Here is a 17,077-nt window from a genome sequence, read left to right as displayed (position 1 = left end):
CCTCGTAGAATCGGGTACAAATTCGAAGCAATTTACCTTTCAATTGCCACCTTTCGACGGGAGATTCTTGAACAGAGATATCAAACCACACGTTCTCAAACACCACCGGCTGGAAACCTGTAATCAATCATGCTGACGGAAAATCAGGGGGCTTGCGGCGGCGTGTGCGTCCCGTCCCACGCGTGGTTGGACACTGAAACCCGGTAATTTGGTCACCGTAAATTGTTGCACCTTTGAAATTGTTAAACGGCCAATGGTGGTCAGTAAATGGAATATTGTTGACTGTGAATATTTAAAGGAATGACAATATGGCTTCAATGATTTGGTTTCATTTTGGTGGAAAAATTACCAAATAGTGACTTTTCTTGTACTTGTATTGAAAAATCAAATTACCAGCGCGAATTTCATTCTCAAAGTAATTAAACTTCAAACTGTGGAGTAGGTATTCAGACAATCTTTTTATTGCAATCACATTTTGTTGCCGCACTCGTATGATGAATCAGAAATAGACGCCCTCCAAATCTAAATGCTTGTTGAAGCTCGGCAGTCCAGCGTGGACGTCCCTTTCGATTCCGCAATGGTTCTCTCCTCGGACAATCTTGAAGAATCCATTGTCACCCCAATCCTCGCCCCAGGAGTTGGCCACCAGCCAGTACTTGACACCGTTCTCCACGCCCCATCCCATCAGCTTGACGGCATGACCACCGGCCAAATGGCCCCACACGTGCCGATACACTCCACTTTTGTACGCGTGGAAGTCCTGGTAGGTCATGAAGGCAGCCTGAACCGGACCGTTCATGTAAATCTCCTCCATAATCTTCTGCTCGTCAGCCGGAACCGAGTAGGCAACCCGACCGTAACGACGATCCTGCCAAACATCGGTCACGTTGTAACCCGGTTGACACTTTTTCGAGCACTTTGGAGTATCAGGCTCCTCACCGGATGCGTCGCACACATCGATCAGGTAGGGATGGCATCCCTGGCGAGAATGGAACGGACCTCCCGAGGACACACCCTGGTCGACCCAGAATTGCCATGCAGGACCCAAGTATCCGCCCTTGCATCCGTCTCCGCAAGCATGGCAGCACGCCAACATATCGGTTGCTCCGAACGAGAACTGTTCCCTACCCTTCGATTTGATGCACCAACGATCGGTCATTGCCGAAGCGGCCGAAATGGCCCAGCACGATCCACAACATCCCTGATTACGAACCACGTTCAAGCTGGGACACTGAGTCCATTTCTGGCGGGCGTCGAAAGATTTCGGCAGTTCGACTTCATCGGAACTGACAAGGATTGCCGGAGCCAAGCGCGTATCACCGAGACGATCGTACAGGACTCCCTTGTAGTAAGCCGATGGCGGTAAGGTGTTGTTACCGGCGGTCCATGTTTTGGTCAGATTCCGGATTTGGGACGCAATCGATTCGGTGGTCCGGTACTGATTGTACTGGAAAGAATGGTAGTACTGAGCGAGAGCGATGCGGCTACCAAGCGCCACCGCCAGGATCAAGATGAAGCGAATCATCCTGTTCGACTGCTTGGGTGTTCTCTTCGGAGGTTGCGGCGGTACTTCATGTGGAATCAACCAATGCAATGGATTTTTATAGTTTGTGTGTTTAGTATTTTTGTTTTACATTTTGACGCCATCGAAGTTCAACGAATCCTTATCAGGTGCGAGCGAATCATTTTACGTAGGTGGTCATCGCTCTCGGTTGTTCTGTTGTACAATCAATTCAATTTGTGCAGCAGTTTCCCATGCCCATTATCAGTTCAATTGATTTTGAAAAACGAGCACCCCAACACTAGCATTTCGCAGCGTGCCGGTCAGACCATGAAATTGATGTCTAAAAATCTGCACTGTTGAGAATTATTACTAGCTTGAAATCCATATCAACCTAAATAATCAAGCTCATTATCGATTTTCACAAGCTGTCAATCATACGACCCGCTCTCTATCTGCACACGTGAAGTTACAATTTTCCCCGCAACAAAAGTAAAAGATCTTGAGCATTGCACGTCATTGTCGATGCGGGAACATTCTTTCACTTTTCCTCCCTGGTTAAAAGTGCGAATTATTTCAGGATGAAGAAAACATCATCATGAATACGACCAACCTCTTGGAGGTTGACTTGAGTAGATTTACAATTAACCTTTGCATCTGCTCAGCAGCAGCACCGAGGGTTAGCAACGTGGAGCTGATGCTAACGATGAGCGTTGGATCGCCGCTAACGACGTCGCGATTCGTGAAATTGAAGTATGATCGATGGATTGTTTCCGCCCACTCGTGCCGTCGTCGTCGGCGTCGGTGTCGATTTCGCTGGAGAAATTTGCATACTAATGCGAAGTGGGCCGAACGGAGTGCGTGCTGGGTTGGTTGCAATGCTTATCGTCGTCAGATTTTTGATATCATCCTTTCTAATCGAGGAACGATTCAAACCCCTTGCAAAGGATGGAGTTGTGCCCAAAGGGACGAAGTGTCAAGATGGTAAAAGGATATCAATCAAATTCCTAACGACGGGGTTGACACGAGTTTGATTTCTTGGCGTTTTTAAGATCATTATATGCCAGCATAACAACTATTTACTAACAGTGGAAACAAATCTTATTACGATTCATAGGATTCCAAAAAACAGTTCTAAGTGAATTCAATGTGTGATTATAAATTTTGATAAAATTTATTCTAATGATTTAGAAAACCGCAACAGACAATCTAATTTCGAGTGTTTGTTATGCTACAAAAAACATGAACTCGCAATACATACGTGTGAACTTTTAAAAATCTATGCGTAGAGGGAGGTTGGAGAAGAGCTGTTTGACTGAAAGTCATTTGTCCGAAAGTCATCTGACAGAAGACCATTACGCCATAGGCCAAAACCCATCTGGCTGAAAGTCAAATGAGCGAAATGGACATACCTTCGTTCTTGCAGAAATGGTGTCGGGTCTTTTGAGCGAATGTCGTTTGGCCGAATAGTTGAAAAACCCTTGGATTGCAAGTAGTGAAAAGTCAATCATGAGAAGTTGGTAGTGAGAATTACTTGAAGTGTACAGCGACAAGTAAGGACAAGACATTTCTCACATCACGTTGGAAATAAGAAGTGATAGGTTAGAGCTGAAAGTGAGAAGTAAGTAATGAGAATTGAAAAGTGAAAAGTGTTTAGCGAAAAATCAAATGAGAGAAAAACATTTTTAAGTTAGAAGTTAGAATTTAGAAGTAATAAATGAGAAATTAAAGTAAGAAGTGAGAAATTAGAATTCAGAAGTGAAAAGTGAAAAAAAGAAGTGGGAAATGGGAAGTGAGAAGTAAAAATTGAGAAATGATGAGAAGTAGGAAGTGAAAAATGAGAAGTAAAATGTCAGATGTTAGAATTGAATATTGTAAATCCTTTCCTACTTTCTTCTCCCTTCTACCTTATTTATTCTTATTTCTTCCTTCAATCTTTCTTTCTTCTTCTCAATCTTTTCTTCTTCTTCTTCCTTTAGAATTTTTCTTCTTTCTTCTTATTTTTTTCCTCTTACACCTATCTTAATATTTTTTCATTATTCCTTCTGCCTTCTTTCTACTACCTTCTTCCTTCTCGCTTCTTCCATCTGTTCTCTCTATTCTTCTATCTAATTTCTTTTATCTTTCATCTTCCATCTTCCTTCACCTCCTTTCTTCTTCTTTCTCCCTTATTTTTTTTCCTTCTTCCATATTTCTTCTTTCTTCCTCCTTCTATCTTCTTTCTATCTTCTTTTTTCCTCCTTTTTCATTCCTCCTTCTTCCTTTTTCCTTCTTCCTTCTTCCTTCTTTCTTCCTTCTCCCATCTTCCTTTTTCTTTGTTCTTTTCTCCTTCTTTCATCTTCTTATATCTGCCTCTTCCCTCCTCACTTCATCCATATTATTTCTCTCTTCTTCTAACTTCTGCCTTATTATTTCCAATGTCTTCGTCATTCTTTCTTTTTTTTTCTTTCTTCTTCCTCCTGCTTTCTGTTCTATATCCACAACGTACTCCTCATTTTTCAACATATCTCGCATCGCACTTCATAATTATCATCTCTCACTTCTCTCCCCTTGCTTTTGTTTTCCACTGCTCTGTCCTACCTCTCACTTCTCATCTATCACATAAGAATAGTCTCTTCTTACTTCTTATGTCCCACTTCCTAGCAAATAACTTCTCACTTGTTGCTACACACAACTCGCCACTCAGTACTAACTTTAATTTCTCAGTACTCACTTCTCACTACTTTGTACTGACTTCAAACATCATTTCTCACATCTTACGACATAATAGTGACTGAGTTTGATCATAAATCAGTTGCAGTACAATATTTCGAAATGTGTGCTGCTCGGGAAGGAACCAAATTTCAACTACTCGGCCAAACCGCATCCAGCCAAATGGCATTCGGCCAAATGACCCTAAACCGCCGTAAATGGTCTTTTGGTCGATCGGCTCATACGGCTAAAACTGCCATTTAACCGAACGGGTTATATTACCGAAACGTCGTTCGGCCGAACAGGTCATTTGGCCCAATAGGTCATATGACCGACAACTCAGTCTGGCCAAAATGACCGTTTGGCAGATAGAGCTCTTCAAAGGAACGAGTAATACGGCCGAAAATGTAGTTTGACCAGGGGCCGAAAAATTAATTTGACTAAATAAATCATTTTGCCGAAAATACATTTTGGGCGATATGGTCATTTAGCAGAAACACCAATTTGTTATGTCATTCAGCCGAAAAGGCCGTATGGCCAGGGTTCGTAATGCTCACTCAAACACAGGATGCTGCCTCACGAAAATTTTAGGGAAGAAATCGCTTTTTGGGAAAGAAAAATTGCCTGAAGAGTGATAACCATTTTTCGCTCACTTCGACTGCCGCCAAACGTTGGTTTGCGGTTTTCTTTTATATTCGAGTCTTTTCGTGACATCATCAATGCAAATGGTAGTAGCTTATGTGGAATAAATAACTTATTGCGGCTAGAGTAAGCGCATCGGAGTCGTTAGAGGGGGTGGCATTTGATTTGGGTATAGTACTGCCACTGCATCCAAAGCCATCGAACAGAAAATCTTCGGCGGCCTGATTTCGTTGGAAGCACTTTCTTGAGCACTTATTTTAGTAGTCTTGCATTTTATTTTTCTTCTACTCATTCCTTACAAACAGCCATTTTAAATACACGAATCTTCTTTCAAGTACACTTAAACAATGTTCTCAGGGACGGGAAAAAACTGAGAACAAATAACATAAAACGCACATGAACACCTTCATATGACGTTTACAAGGAAATTCGGGCAGTTCAAAATACAATAATTTGAGATAATTGGAGTTTTATTCAAATATTTGACGGGAGAAAAATACAGAACAGCCGTCTGTTTTCACAGCACACTACGATCTCTCTCATGAGTGAGCGGTACAACTGATGAATTTCATCTAATATGCAAGATTTTTATTTATCTTTCAAGGAGAAAATATTGATGGGTGAAAGATGATCCTCAACATAAACAACGAAAAAAGTTTTTCCCTTCCCTTTCCCTCATCGAAACGAAAAGTCGAAACCCTGCGTATGACTCAAAAATGTACTGAACAATATGAGAAATGATAAATGAGATGTTAGTAAAAAGACGTCAGTGAGAAATGAGAAGGGCGAAGTAAAAAGTGAAAAGTGAGACGTTTCATTCCGAATGTTTTCGGTCTAATGACCTTTAAGGTGATACGACTTTCTCGTCCAAATGACCACTTCGGCCGTTTGTCGTTTCTGGACAATTGACATTCTTGATAAAACTATTTTTGGTATAATAACCGTAGCGGCCAACCGATCAATTCGATAAAATGGCTTGATGCCACTCCGAGAATTCGATAGTATGCAACTTTTAACGTGCAACGTGCATTTATTGCCATAGAGGGCGACTGGATGAATCCATAATATGTTCAGAGCTGGTTTTGTCCATGTCTGTAAGCTGCGAGACTTGTGCTGCCAACCACGATCCAGTTGTTGGCAGGGAAAAGGTACGGTTCTGCAAAAATAGCTACGTCGGTCTCCTACTCAGAAACCGACTGCCACAGCAGCTGCCGGGCAGTTACATAATGGTTAAGGCTCAGCTGTGCTATTCGCACTGTGTCTTCTTATTGTCATCACAAGTAGGTTCGCCCAACACATGGTTACGGGCTTGCTTCCTACTGACCCAGATAAGACTATGCTATGTATCTTATCACAGGCCTGCGAAAAGTATACTTTTTCACTTTACTTTAGGTGTCTGAGGTGCAACAGGCCACCGTTGGTGGACGATAGGCTCATGTTTCCGGCTGTGAAAACCCAGCGGGTATAATTTAGCGTTGAATGAAACAACTGAAGAGCATCGACCGTCACGGTTTTAGCTTTTCTTTAGCATCAACGACGAAAACTTCAACACAAAACCTCGATGGATGAAAGTTGCTATCGCTGTGCCTCCGACTTCTATCGTCGCACTGCAGTCTTCACACAAGCTCTACTGTGAATGGTTGCATGGATTCGCAGGTTTCAACAACCGCCACCATGTCGCTCAGGCTGCCTAACTATTGTTCGGTTTCTCATACGAATTACTCAACGCGAATCGTCCCAGAACGATTTTGAAAATTTACCCAACTCTGGACACGTTAACTCCAGGTCAATTTGAATAATCTCAGATTATTTCTAGATGATGATCGGTCATTCGGCCGAATAGCTCATTTGGCCGAGAAGGACATTTCACGGAATAGGACATTTGATTGAATAGGTCATTTGACCGAACATGTCATTTGGCCGAATAGGCATTTAAAAAGTGAGAAATGAGATGTGAAAACGTCTCACTATTCACTTCTCATTTTCACAGTGAGAAGTGAGAAATAAGGAGTGAGAAGAGAGGCGTCTCAGATATCACACCCTATTTTTCACTGGTCACTGTAAAAATGGAGAAGCGCGAAATGAGTAGTGAGACGTCTCACTACCCACTTCGCACTACTCACTTTTCACAGTGAGACGTGAGATATAAGGAGTGAGAGGTGAGACGTCTTGCTTCTTACATCTCATTTCTCACTTCTGAAAAGTGAGTAGTGAGACGTCTCACTTCTCACTGTAGAAAGTGAGAACTGAAAAGTCTCATTACAAACTCAGCACTTTTCACAGTGAGAAAATGTCCTATTTCACCAAATGACCTATTAGGCCGAATATCCCGTTCGGCCTAATGGATTGTTAACGGCAATTTCGCCTCGATATAGCTCCGGTGTTTTAGTCCAATTATCATAATTATTTCCAGTTACAATCTGTAAGATATCAGTATTTCGTAAGCAATAACAGATTGTAAATCCATGCATTGGCCGCTGAGAACAAGCCGCAAAATGTTGCTTGCAAGGTGTACCGTACTGCTTGTATGAAAGCGGGCGGATTGAAACCGTCCAACCAGTCAGTGGCGTAGCCAGAAAATTGGCAGGGGGGGTGGGGGTGTTTCCGAACATTTTTTTTTTCGAATTTTCTTTGGGAAGTTTTGTCTCTGGTGGGGGGGTTGTGTCCAAAACCACTGCATCCAACATTTTATGCCAAATAAAAATTAACATTATGTTTTATAATTATGTATGTGTTTCTAAAAATCCAGTTATGTTAGGAAAGTTTTGATCACCGCGTGACTTTATCGAAATTAATTCATTGGCTTTTTTCGGTGATAATTATACTACTCGAAGCGAAAGGGAGTAGATGAAAATAATGAAGAAACAGATGTGAAATGAATAGAAACTGAAGATTACCAGAGGGCCATATGAGAGAACAAGCATTTTTGAAATCGCTGTTATGCTGCCTAAAGTCCACCCAGGAAAGGGTTGGATAGTGGATAGCGATTTCACCCTGCCAATGTACTGTTCGGCAAGCGTAAACAGTTCTATTGATTTGTGGCATATTTTCAGAGATTCATACAAGAGCGCGCTAAAATCTCTTCACGCATAACTCTCGCAAGTCCATACTTCGCCCGAATTGAATCTTATTCGAACTGTATTTCATCAATTTTTGCCAATTCTATAATTAGGAAAATTTTGATCACTGCGTGACTTAATCGTAATTAATTTATTGGCTTTTTTCGGTGATAATTATAGTCTTGCCGCTCTTGTGATAATTATAAACTTGCCGCTCGCTTGCGGTGTCAATCGAATCTGTATCTTCATTACTTTCATCTACCTCCTTTCACTGTGAGTAGTATAATTATCACCAAAAAAGCCAATAAATTTATTTCGATAAAAAAATCTAGTTTGTAAAAAATGAGCAAGAAAATACATAATTTTCTTGAACCGAGAAAACGGGATTGGAAATTGGATGATTTGTGCAGTTGATAAGATAATGGTCACTGGGGGAAACGAAGATGGATCGCGGCGCAAGTACGCTGGCCTTGTTTAAATAGCAATCCGAACTGATAAATAATGACAAGTAATGATATTAAATTTTAGAATTCAGGAATTTAGAACTCAGGATTTATTTAGCGATTTCGATTGATTTATTTTTCGACTTTTTCGGTCAATCCTACACAAAGTAAATATGAGGGATAACCGATAAACGAAAGTAATTATTTGAAATTCAACAGATTGGAAACCGTTCGCTAAGGTGCGAACTAGCATGAAGCTACAGACTAGCCTAACGCTCTGGTTGTGGGCGGCTTGGTTAGTGGTACTTAGAAACCACTATGCCAAGGCAGGCCTGCCATAGCCGAAGAATCTCGCAATTTTGGACATTAGTGATTCAGGAGTTTTGAAACATAGGAATTTGGGAATTTGGTATCTTATGAATTCAGATATTTTCAAACTTGGTAGTTCACGAATATGGACATTTAGATATATGGGAGTTTTGCAATTTACGAAATTAGGGATTCTGGAATTTATAAATTTGGAAATTTGGAAATTTGGAAATTTAGGAGTTCAGCAGTTTAAGGCTTATTGAATTTTTGAATTTTGGAACATAGGCATTTGGAAATTTGGAAGTTTATGAGTCGAGGAATATAGGAATTAGGGAATTTAGGAATCCTCATTAAATACCTTCTCGAGTTCTTCCAGGGAGTCTTAATGAAGATCGCTCAGGAATTCAACCTGAAGCGTTCCCAAAACCCATCCTGGAGTTTCTCCATGTTGTCGTGACCCAGACGAGCCCGAGCAGCACAAGTCAGACAAAAATGGTTGCAAGTTGCTGCAAGTTGCATTGTGACTAAATCTGGTCACATATGAGTTGCAGCAACCTATGTGAAGCATGTGTGCTTCTAGGGAGGTTACTAGGCTCGTCCGTTCGTCGCAACAATACTTAGCAAACTGATCCGCCCTTCGCTTTTGACGCGATTATTCGACATGTTCCAAAATAAGGTAGCTTGCTACTCTTTCGAAAGAAATACATACCAAAAGAGCGTATTCAATTTTGAAAACCCAGATTAATCCACCTAGCAGTGATGATGCCTTTCTCGTTTTTTTTGAGTGAGTAATTTCTACGCACTTTTGGTATGAAAAAACCCAGATTAATCCACCTAGCGTTGGTGGTGCCTTTCTCGCATTTAGTTAAGACAAGAACCTTATATGGGGTTTATATGATCCGTTGTACCATTTTCTTCTTAACTTTTAAACGCAATGACCGATCGTTGTGAAATTCAATAGTGATCAACAAGGCTTTGTCCCCTGTCGAATGAAACTTGTTGCGAGAAAATCGGTTAAGGATTACTATACGAAAAGTTGTCTAATGTTTTTTAGCTTTTGTGCACACACATACACACATACACACACAGACATCACCTCGATTCGTCGAGCTGAGTCGATCTGTATATAACACTCCGAGCCTCCTATAAAAAGTTTGTTTTTGGAGCGAACATATAGCCTTTACGTATACTTTGTATACGAGAAATGCAAAAATCAACTGATTGCCAATACTGTAGAACCTCTTTTTACGCTCCCTCTTTTTGCGCCCCTCTTTTTACGCTCAGAATTTCAAATAACGCTCCGTCTTTACGCTCTAAATTTGAAATAACGCTCCCAGTTTTTACGCCCTATAGAAGCATAAAAAAAGTTTCAAGCATTTATATGAGGCAAATTTGGATTAGTTTCGGAGGTTGTTTTTAGATGATCTAAGTACTACGGATGTGCTAGAAACAGAATATAGGCTTGCATGCGAAGTGGTATTAGCTGTTGTCATGATCTACGAACTCCACACAGTCAAGATCTGTTGATCAACCTTCGTAACGGAGACAGTTATTGAAGAAAACACAAGTTGTGCAACCCCATCTTGGTATATGTTTGAATTCCTAGAAGTTTTTGTTGTTGTCGTGGGCTCCAGGTAGTCTACGAACTCCATAGAGTCAAGGTCTGTTGATCAACCTTCGTAATGGAGACAGTTATTTGAGAATAAACAAGTTGTGTAACCCCTTCTTGGTATATATTTGTATTCCAAGTAGTTCTTGTTGTTGTCGTGGGCTCCAGATAATCTACGAACTCCATAGAGTCAAGGTCTGTGGATAAACCTCCGAAATGGAGGCAGTTATAGAAGAATAAACAAGTTGTGTGACCCCCTTTTTGTATGTGTTTGTATTCCTAGTAGTTCTTGTTGTTGCCGTGGGCTCGAGGTAGTCTACGAACTTCATAGAGTAACGGTCTGTTGATCAACCTCCGTGATGGAGGCAGTTATTTGAAAATAAACAAATTGGGTGACCTCCTCTTGGTATATGTTAGCATTCCAAGTAGATCTTGATGTAGTCATTGATGTCAGGTAGTCTACGAACTCCAAAGAGTCAATGTCTGTTGATCAACCTTCGTAATGAAGACAGTTATTGGAGAATAAACAAGTTGTGTAACCCCTTCTAGGTATATGTTTGTTTTCCTTGAAGTTCTTGATATTGTTATTGATGCCAGGTAGTCTACGAACTTCATAGAGTCAAGGTCTGTTGATCAACCATCGTAATGAAGACAGTTATTGGAGAATAAACAAGTTGTGTAACCCCTTCTTGGTAAATATTTGTATTCCAAGTAGATCTTGAGGTTGTCATTGATGCCAGGTAGTCTACGAACTCCAAAGAGTCAAGGTCTGTTGATCAACCTTCGTAATGGAGACAGTTATTGGAGAATAAACAAGTTGTGTAACCCCTTCTTGGTATATATTTGTATTCCAAGTAGTTCTTGTTGTTCTCGTGGGCTCCAGATAGTCTACGGACTCCATAGAGTCAAGGTCTGTGGATCAACCTCCGTAATGGAGGCAGTTATTGAAGAATAAACAAGTTGTGTGACCCCTTCTCAGTATGTGTTTGTATTCCTAGTAGTTCTTGTTGTTGCCGTGGGCTCCAGGTAGTCTACGATCTCCATAGAGTCACGGTCTGTTGATCAACCTCCGTGATGGAGGTAGTTATTTGAAAATAAACAAGTTGTGTGATTTTTGTATCTAGGTATATATTTGTATTCCAAGTAGATCTTGATGTTGTTATTGATGCCAGGTGGTCTACGAACTCCATAGAGTCAAGGTCTGTTGATCAACCTTCGTAATGGAGACAGTTATTGAAGAATAAACAAGTTGTGTAACCCCTTCTTGGTATATGTTTGTATTCCTTGTAGTTCTTGATGTTGTCATTGATGCCAGGTAGTCTACGAACTCCATAGAGTCAAGGTCTGTTGATCAACCTTCGTAATGGAGACAGTTATTGGAGAATAAACAAGTTGTGTAACCCCTTCTTGGTATATATTTGTATTCCAAGTAGTTCTTGTTGTTGTCGTGGGCTCCAGATAGTCTACAAACTCCATAGAGTCAAGGTCTGTGGATCAACCTCCGTAATGGAGGCAGTTATTGAAGAATAAACAAGTTGTGTGACCCCTTCTAGGTATATGTTTGCATTCCTAGTAGTTCTTGTTGTTGACATTCCGGTTCCGGTTAGTCTACGAACTCCATAAAGTCATCGTCTGTTGATCAAACTTCGTAATGGAGACAGTTATTTGAGAATAAACAAGCTGTGTAACCCCTTCTAGGTATGTGTTTGTGTTCCTTGTTGTTCTTGATGTTGTTATTGATGCCAGGTGGTCTACGAAATCCAACCTTCGTAATGGAGACAGATATTGAAGAATAAACAAGTTGTGTGACCCCTTCTAGGTATATGTTTGTATTCCTTGTTGTTCTTGATATTGTTATTGATGCCAGGTAGTCTACGAACTCCATAGAGTCAAGGTCTGTTGATCAACCATCGTAATGCAGACAGTTATTGGAGAATAAACGAGTTATGTAACCCCTACTTGGTAAATATTTATATTCCAAGTATTTCTTGTTGTTGTCGTGGGCTCCAGGTTTAGAGTCAAGGTCTGTGGATCAACCTTCGTAATGGAGGAAGTTATTGAAAAATAAACAAGTGGTGTGACCCCTTCTGAGTATATGTTTGTATTTCTTGTAGTTCTTGTTGTTGTAGTGGGCTCCAGGAAGTCTACGAACTCCATAGAGTCAAGGTCTGTGGATCAACCTCCGTAACGGAGGCAGCTATTGGAGAATAAACAAGTTGTGTAACCCCTTCTTGGTATATGTTTGTATTCCAAGTAGTTCTTGATGTTGTCATTGATGCCAGGTAGTCTACGAACTCCATAGAGTCAAGGTCTGTTGATCAACCTTCATAATGGAGACAGTTATTGGAGAATAAACACGTTGTGTAACCCCTTCTTGGTATATATTTGTATTTCAAGTAGTTTTTGTTGTTGTCGTGGGCTACAGGTAGTCTACGAACTCCATAAAGTCAAGATATGTTGATTATCATCCGTAATGGAGGCAGTTATTGGAGAATAAACAAGTTGTGTGACCCCTTCCAAGTATATGTTTGTATTCAACGTAGTTCTTTTTGCTGCTGTGGGATTCAGGTAGTCTACAAACTCCAAGAGTCAAGATCTGTGGATCAACCTCCATAATGGAGACAGATATCAAAGAGTGCACAAGTTGTGGGGCCCCTTTTTGGTATATTTTTGTATTCCAAGTAGTTCTTGTTGTTGTCGTGGGCTTCAGGTTGTCTACGAACTCCAAGGGTCAAGGTCTGTGGATCAACTTCCGAAATGGAGGCAGTTATTGAAGAATAAACAAGTTGTGTGACCCCTTCCTTATATATGTTTGTATTTCAAGTAGTTCTTGTTGTTGTCGTGAGTTCCAGGTAGTCTACGAACTCCATATAGTCAAGGTCGGCGAATCAACCTCCTTACTGGAGGCAGTTATTAAAGAACAAACAAGTTGTGTGACCCCTTCTTAGTCTATGTTTGTCTTTAAAGTAATTCTTTTTGTTGTCGTGAGCTCCGTAATGGACGCAGTTATTGAGCATTGACCACTTTTTGTGGCCCCTTTTTGGTACAGTAATATCCTGATTTTATCATTCCTAGTGAATTCTGGGGTGATGAAATGTGACAAAATTGGAACAATTTTTATTGATTTTTGTTTGTTTCGCTAATATGAATCAGTTTATGCCTCGGAAAGGCAAAATACGTGAACGGAACCCGTAATTTCTTGTCGAAGAGGCTTACAAAATTCTTGACAGGTTATCTGAATTAATTCATAATAAACCACAGGCGGTGAACATTAATTCACGAAAATCATTGTAGTTTGCGGTATTATTTGAAAATATTAAAAACTACAAAAATGCGGGATCAACAAAATCAGAGTAGACAAAATAGGAAAAAAAAAACTACAAGTTGCGCAACTCCATCTTAGTGAATGTGTGCATTCCAAGTAGTTAAAGTTGTTGTCATAAGCTTTAGGCAGTTATTGAAGAACAAACAAGGTGTGTAAGCTCATTTTGGAATATTTGCATTCCAAGTAGTTCTTGTTGTCATGGGTTCCAGGTAGTATACACACTTCATTCATATCACATACGAAACTGTTCATTCCTTGGAAATGCAAAATGTGAATAAATTGGAACGAGACAACTTCACGCTGGAAACGTAAGGATTAAAACGGGCTAATATTGCAAAAACCATGTACCATGTATTTATATCAGGTTAAAGACCAACTAGTTATTGGTGTAAGCCTAGAAGTATTACTCCATAGATTTCTAGGATGGCCATTAGCATATGCCATGGACACATTTTATTCTATGCACCACAAAGGGGTTGTACCACTTTTGAATCAAGGCGAAAGATTTCTGGTTACGCGTGTAGATCTTAAGGCCTTTTCCAGAGTTTTTTTGCATGACCATGAACCTATGCAATGGACGCATTCTATTTTATGTACCACAACGGGCTTGTGCCACTTTTGAAACAAGGCGAAAATTTTTTGGTTAAGCGTGTAGATTTTAAGGCCTTTTTCCATGGTTTTCTTGGATGACCATGAACCTATGCAATGGACGCATTCTATTCTATGTACCACAAAGAGGTTGTACCACTTTTGAAACAAGCCGAAAGATCTCTGGTTACGCGTGTAGATCTTAAGACCTATTCCAGAGTTTTTTGCATGACCATGAACCTATGCAATGGACGCATTCTATTCTATGCACCACAAAGGGTTTGTACCACTTTTGAAACAAGGCGAAAGATTTTTGGTTACGCGTGTAGATTTTAAGGCCTTTTTCCAGGGTTTTCTTGGATGACCATGAACCTATGCAATGGACGCATTCTATTCTATGTACCACAAAGGGGTTTTACCACTTTCAAAACAAGCCGAAAGATTTTTGATTACGCGTGTAGATCTTAACGCCCGTTCCAGGGTTTCCTTGGATGGCCATGAGCCTATGCAATGGACGCATTCTATTCTATGTACCACAAAGGGGTTTTACCACTTTTTAAACAAGGCGAAAGATTTCTGGTTACGGGTGTAGATCTTAAGGCCTATTCCAGGGTTTTCTTGGATGACAGTGAACCATGCAATGGTTGCGTTCTATCCAATGTATCACAAAACACAGGTCCAAGCTCCAGAAGGTTCTTGTAAAACTTTAAATACTTGAAAACGATTATGAACGTCTTACTGTGCGTTATCAAGGATCTTGTTGATTTCTTGGCGTACCAAGAACATCTTAAGGCCTCAGCATTCAAACAATTGGACGACCATTATAACGAAAACCATTTGGACGACCCTAAATTGGTAAAAGACATATCTTAAGACTAAAAGTGAGTTAAATATCAAATTTTGCTTACCTAAAAGATTGCAAACTTTTTTTACGCTCCAAATTCCAAATAACGCTCCCTCTTTTTACGCCCTAAATTCGAAATAACGCTCCCACTTAAGTTCCTTAAATTCCAGGAATTCTGCGAAAAATTACTCCTGAAATTAGGAATTCCCCCTGAGGAGCCCATAGCAATTCCTCTTGGAGATTCTACACAATTCTACCCTGGAATTCTTCCACAAATGTGTCATGAAATTCCTCCAAAAATTCCTTCTCGACCTCTACCAGAAATTTCTCATGCAATAACTTGCACCAGAGATTTTTTAGAGTTCTTTCAGATTTTTTTTCTGAAACTCCTCCAGTGATTCTCTCTTTAGTTTAATCAGAAATTTCTCCGCGAGGCCAGAAGGAATATCTCTTGAAGCTCTTCTAGGAACCCATGCTGAACTTCAACAAGCAAATCGTTTCTTGATTTCCTCCTGAAGTTGCTTCATGATTTTTTCCTATAGTTGCTTCAGTTACTCCACGAGTTCATCTAAAGATCCTAAACTAATTTCTTTTGAAGTTAAAGTCCGGCGAAGAGAAATCGTAGGCAGCGGAGTTCGTCGTGATTCAGAAGGAAATCCTGGAAGAGCTCTTGAAAAATCGAAGGAATCCGGGAGGAACTTCAAGAGGAATTCCTGTGAGAACTCCAAGTAGAATACGGAAGAATTCCTGAAAGAATCACTTGAGATTCATCATGCGCGGCTATAAAGCAAGACCATGCTGAGCGTGGCTGGGTTCGATTCCCGGTGCCGGTCAAGGCAATTTTCGCTTTGGAAATTGTCACGACTTCCCTGGGCATAAAAGTATCATCGTGTTAGCCTCATGATATACGAATGCAACAATGGTAACCTGGCTTAGAAACCTCGCAGTTATTAACTGTGGCTAAATACTAAATACAAGCTAAATACTAAGTAGCGAGGCGGTAATGTCCCAGTGGGGGATATAATGCTGAGAAGAAGAAAAAGAATAAGAAGTGGGGTGTGGCCAATGTCCATGGTTCATACAATTTATTGAAAATTTGTATAAGTAATTGTTCACGTGGGGGAAGGGAGTATCCAGAACTGACCAAAACCTGTCCACGTGGTATATGCACAGCCCCTTAAATCGACATACTTCTAGAAGCGCGTTAGGTTTTGTTTATTTTCCGCATATTCTTTGAAATTACAAAATAATCCTTAGATTTTCATGGCTGAACTATAATTTATCCAAATGTTTCTCCTACTCCTTATAATTTTGCATAAAAGCAGTGTGGTACGACTAGCATGCAATATGCTGGATAGCCACAAACAGACTGCGAAAAATCGTGGAATGGAACTATCCGGCTGGTTCCCATAAATGCAATCTGCCTTCAGTAGCCGATTTTTGACATCTTACGGATTGTTCTGTGAAAAAAAATCAAGAGATCTGGATGCTCAAAGTTGCCGTCCAGACCGAAGTAGATTTGTATAGGCCTGTCGCTTTTCCGATCACAAATCCGAGCCAGTCAAAACGTTTATAGCAATGTCTCGCTTAACTTTTCAACTTTAACCTAAGTAACATTTTGTCATGAATTAATTTGAATAGCGCAATCAAAAGAACAAAATGAAAGCTATTGATTGCTGTATTCAAATTAGTTCATGAAAAAATGTTTCTTCGGTCCTTTTGAAAAGTTAAGCGAGAGTTTATATCGAGCTCGTTGGGAATCTTTAAACAGGGTCGTTCCTAGCAACCCTCCGGCGCTGTGTTTCTCGAAGAGGGAAACCAATACTGATCCAGTACGATAACGAAAAGAATTTCCATGGAGCGTCTCGGCACTAAAGTGATCCACTTGTGAAATATTCGTGATTTTATTATTTAATTGTGAAATAAATTAATCAGCAAATTTTGTACCTTAATTTCATTATCAATCGGCAAACGTTGATTATGAAACTAAAAAAAAATGATAGCTTAACGTTATTTCTGGATTTTAAAGAGTGCACCAGTGAATACATTACCCGACCTACGACAAA

General features: G+C 40.3%; 1 protein-coding gene across 1 annotated transcript; it reads right to left on the bottom strand.

Moving 5' to 3' along the window:
• Nucleotides 1–452: 452 nt before the first annotated feature.
• On the bottom strand, nt 453–1,554 carry LOC134214920 (cathepsin B-like). The gene has a single exon (XM_062694198.1). It carries the CDS (start codon nt 1,523–1,525, stop codon nt 500–502), a length of 1,026 nt encoding a protein of 341 aa, XP_062550182.1. The 5' UTR covers nt 1,526–1,554; the 3' UTR covers nt 453–499.
• Between the last annotated feature and the right edge of the window lie 15,523 nt (nt 1,555–17,077).

The sequence above is a fragment of the Armigeres subalbatus genome, chromosome 1 (assembly GCF_024139115.2).
Source record: "Armigeres subalbatus isolate Guangzhou_Male chromosome 1, GZ_Asu_2, whole genome shotgun sequence".
In the NCBI taxonomy this organism is placed as follows: domain Eukaryota; kingdom Metazoa; phylum Arthropoda; class Insecta; order Diptera; family Culicidae; genus Armigeres; species Armigeres subalbatus.
This window is presented reverse-complemented; position numbering and strand designations above follow the sequence as displayed.